Genomic DNA, 3,822 nt, shown 5'->3' on the forward strand with positions numbered 1-3,822 from the left:
TCGAAGAGGTTGTTACCTTAATCGTTGAAGTCTTAAAAACCTTCTAAATGTGAAAACTAAATTACAATATATACATGTATGTTCCTTGATTATGATATATATTTCAGATAAACAGGAACCTCTAAAGTATGAATTTTAGGCCGATTACGATCAGTGACAGGACATGAAATATCATATTATTGATATATTCCACTTTCGTAAGTCACGCTTGAAATACATTGAAAACTGCTTGACGATCCTGGTAAAAAAATGTCAAGAACATACTTTTTAGTGGATATATCAATACCCATCTAGGTAAGTATTGTAGAATGTTTCACAATAGATTCGAATCCTGTATGTTCTGGTTCAAAATCGGAAGACATACACACTAGCCAAAATTACGACATACATGTATCTTCAAAAACACAAGACCTCAAAATGAAAGTTCAAAATAAAACATTAAAGAAAAATTAAAAAGGATTCGGGCTACTATCATAAGTATATTGTTTCATACAGATCAACAAAACCTTTAATACTGTTTACTTAACATAATATAAAAAAAGAAGCATTCGCATTATAAATTTGAATTGTTCTATTCTAATACTAGTAATAGTTCTAACATAGTATTGTTTTGCTTAAATACTTATTTTATTTACCACGCCGGGTGGTGACTAAAAAGGTAAAAATTTATGACATCCTTATTTCCCGCCATTCAAATGAGAGAAGAAAACATTGATACAAAATCCACATAAATAATAATTTGTCCATTTATATAGCCAAGTAACTATGTGCATTATACTCAACTGAACGTTGATACTTTGGCCCGTATTCTGAAGTCGGGTTTAAAGTTGTGGTTTAAGTATGGCGATCCAATTGTCACATAAATCACTAACAGTAGAGACATCATACTTCAGCTCATTTGGCTATTAAATCATTCATAATTGTCTAGGAAGAATAAAAACATTATTAGGCGTCACCATCGATGAATCAGGAAAGAGCACAGTAAACATAAGAAACATACAACTAATAACAAATTTGATACGTTTGGCTTCCCATACTTAAACCACAACTTTAAACCTGAGTTTAACTTAAACCTGACTTCAGAATACGGGCCTTTGTGTCATATAATTACCCCGGCCATAGATGAGCCGTCAAGGAATAAGTCCTACCGGTTGGGTGTTTCATAAAGCTGTTCGTAAATTAAGAGCGACTTTAAGAACGACCGGTGATCCTTTCTTGTGGTAAACGATACGCGCTATAACGTGCAAAATGATCATTGGCGAAACTTTCTTTATACGCGCTTAACCATCGCCAATGAATATACCCATTTACCACAATAAAGGGTCACCAGTCGTTCTTAAAGTCGCTCTTAAATTACGAACAGCTTTATGAAACGGCCCCGGGTACTCATTCACCTCAATTGGGTGTAGTGCAGTATATATTTCTTACTAAAGGAAAGACGCCAAGGCTGGGATTCGAACCCACGCCCTTCAGATTGGAAGACAAGAGTCGTAACCACAAGACCACAACACCCTTACGACATTCATCATATATTTGTCTTGTTAGTCAAGTAATTTATATTCGAATGTTTTTACAAGCCAATCAAATGCAAGGATTTCAGTAGCTTGCTACAGTAACCGTTCTTAATAAAATCATCCAGAAATCGCCGAGTGAAACTCATCCCATGTTTTGATTTATGAATTGGAAAAAACAGTCCGATTACAAATCAATTTCACAATCAAGGCATATTGAAAATATAGCGGTGTTCTCGCTACACTATAAGGGATTTGATAGCATTGCGTTTACTCACCTTGGTGTCAGAGTTTATTATTTCATCACTATTTGGTGTTACATTCAAACTCCTTGATACACATTTGTACACCCCTGGGTACAGTGCTCTCATAACACCAACTGTTGGTGTTTTAACACCGTAAAATATACAGTGTATAAAATGAAGATTTAGAAGTACGTGTTACCGGGACCTGCCCCTCTCGTGTTAGCAGCCATCTCGGTTTGGCCAGGATTCTGTGCCGCTAATGGATAACTACTGTTTCTTGCACTCTGCTGCTGTTGCTGCATGTAATCGGGTTTTGTCGGTTTTCCTCGGTAATTTTCGGGTCTCGGTCGGTAGATGTACGATCTGTCTTCTTCCCTTGGTTGAAAGGCAGTGACGGGTTCTCTCGTGTTTCGTTGGGGAGAGTAATTTGGAGGTCTGTTCACGTGTCGACGACTTTCGTTGTGGCCTCGACTGTACTCGGCGGAAGCGTTCGGGTTTTGGTTCGTTAATCTCCGTGGTTGCTCGGAGTAAATCGGCGGCCCGCCCGAGTACAGCGGTTGATCAAACGGGTCGCCTTGAGCCCCATCGTAAAGGTAACTCCTTAAGTTGTACGACCTGTCTATTGGTTGCCCTAGCCCATCCTCTTCGTATCCCCGATTGACTTGGCCACGCCTATTTTCATTTCGAAGATATGATTGGTGGTTCGTACCAAGATTTGGACGTGGCATCCTTGACTGCTGCCGGTTCCTCCTAGTCCGGTCTTCGGGCATATGCTCTCGATCAAACGCAGGTGGATACGGATAGTCATTCCGGATAGGAGGTTGCTGCTGATATCTTGACTTACGGTCATCTCGACGGTTATCCGAATAGGGAGCCGGATGTCTGGTATTCTGTCGTGGTGGCATTGACTGCGGATGACCGTTTTGAACTGAGTGAGGGTAACGAGCGTAATTTGGTTCTTGGTCGAAATGAAGTGGCCGAGATTGAGGAGGACGAGACTCATCATCTACCACAGGATTGTTGACGAATACACTATTCTGAACAGACCGAAGATTCTTCTGTCTTTCCTGAAGTGAAAATAACATTAAATAGATAAATAGCAAATGTGTTCTGTGGCTTGCACACAAAAAGGAATAACATATTGGCTGCTGACCACCCTAAGAAATACTTTGGGGGAGGTGGAATTTTATCTCCTTCAAATATCTCCTCCAATTAATGGAAGGCTTCTTACTTTACGGTTTCTCAAAGTATAGTAGCCTGAGGGCTATAAAGATTTGGTATGTATTGCTATCATCATTAGTAAAGAGAAATGTTAAATGGACATAAATTGGCCGTCGGACTTTTTAAAACTCGTTACCTATAAAAACCGATAAGATTTCCATGTCAAAATTAATGCCCGTCATTTGGTGCAATCAAATTTATCTATTTCAGTTTAAAAAAATAAGTTTCATGAAACAGGTCTTAAAAATCTTACCTCTTCCTCTTCTAAATCCTCCTTTACTTCTTCCTCAAAATCTTCCACTGGCGTTGCTACGCAACAATAATAACAGTTCCACATGATAGTAATGAGAAAGAGTAAGACGCCACCTACGGCCATGGCACTGAAGAAAAATACGCTGAAATAGTCGACTCCCACGTTGCCCGTTAGCTCGTTTTCCATTGGTCGAGAGAGATAGGCACGATATGCGTAGACACATGCGCAGAGGATCTCACATGGAACCAGCAAGAAAGCCAATATGATGATAAATGTACCCTGAAATAAAGATGAAAAAAGGCATTCACCATAAAACCGTGACATGGTAAGACCCCTAAAACTAAGGGGGCTGACTTTGGGGTACAGTGGCCAAATTAAAAAAAAATGCGTACGTGCAAAGCTAGCTACCCAAAATCTAATTTATAGTTATTATTCTAGTATGTGATAAACGTGGTTTGCAGAAATATGTTTTGTTGAAGACATATTACAATGATTTTAACAGAATGATACAACTTAATGCGATTTATTTTGAAGGGTTGGGAGGGGATGAGAGATGAGCTTCTCAGCCTCCATAGCACACCAAGTGCCAGGA

At 39.2% G+C, this 3,822-nt stretch overlaps 1 protein-coding gene across 1 annotated transcript in view; it reads right to left on the reverse strand.

Annotated features, from left to right (window-relative positions):
- Positions 1-1,786: 1,786 nt before the first annotated feature.
- Positions 1,787-3,822, reverse strand: part of LOC121417504 — a 12,736-nt gene continuing 10,700 nt past the window's right edge. The window contains exons 4-5 of the mRNA XM_041611225.1: positions 3,231-3,509; positions 1,787-2,823 (exon numbers count right to left, since the gene is read on the reverse strand). Of these exons, the coding sequence (XP_041467159.1) occupies positions 1,939-2,823; positions 3,231-3,509 (1,164 nt within the window). The 3' untranslated portion in view covers positions 1,787-1,938. The remainder of the gene's footprint in view (positions 2,824-3,230; positions 3,510-3,822) is intronic.

Source organism: Lytechinus variegatus, chromosome 6 (assembly GCF_018143015.1).
Source record: "Lytechinus variegatus isolate NC3 chromosome 6, Lvar_3.0, whole genome shotgun sequence".
Taxonomy (NCBI): domain Eukaryota; kingdom Metazoa; phylum Echinodermata; class Echinoidea; order Temnopleuroida; family Toxopneustidae; genus Lytechinus; species Lytechinus variegatus.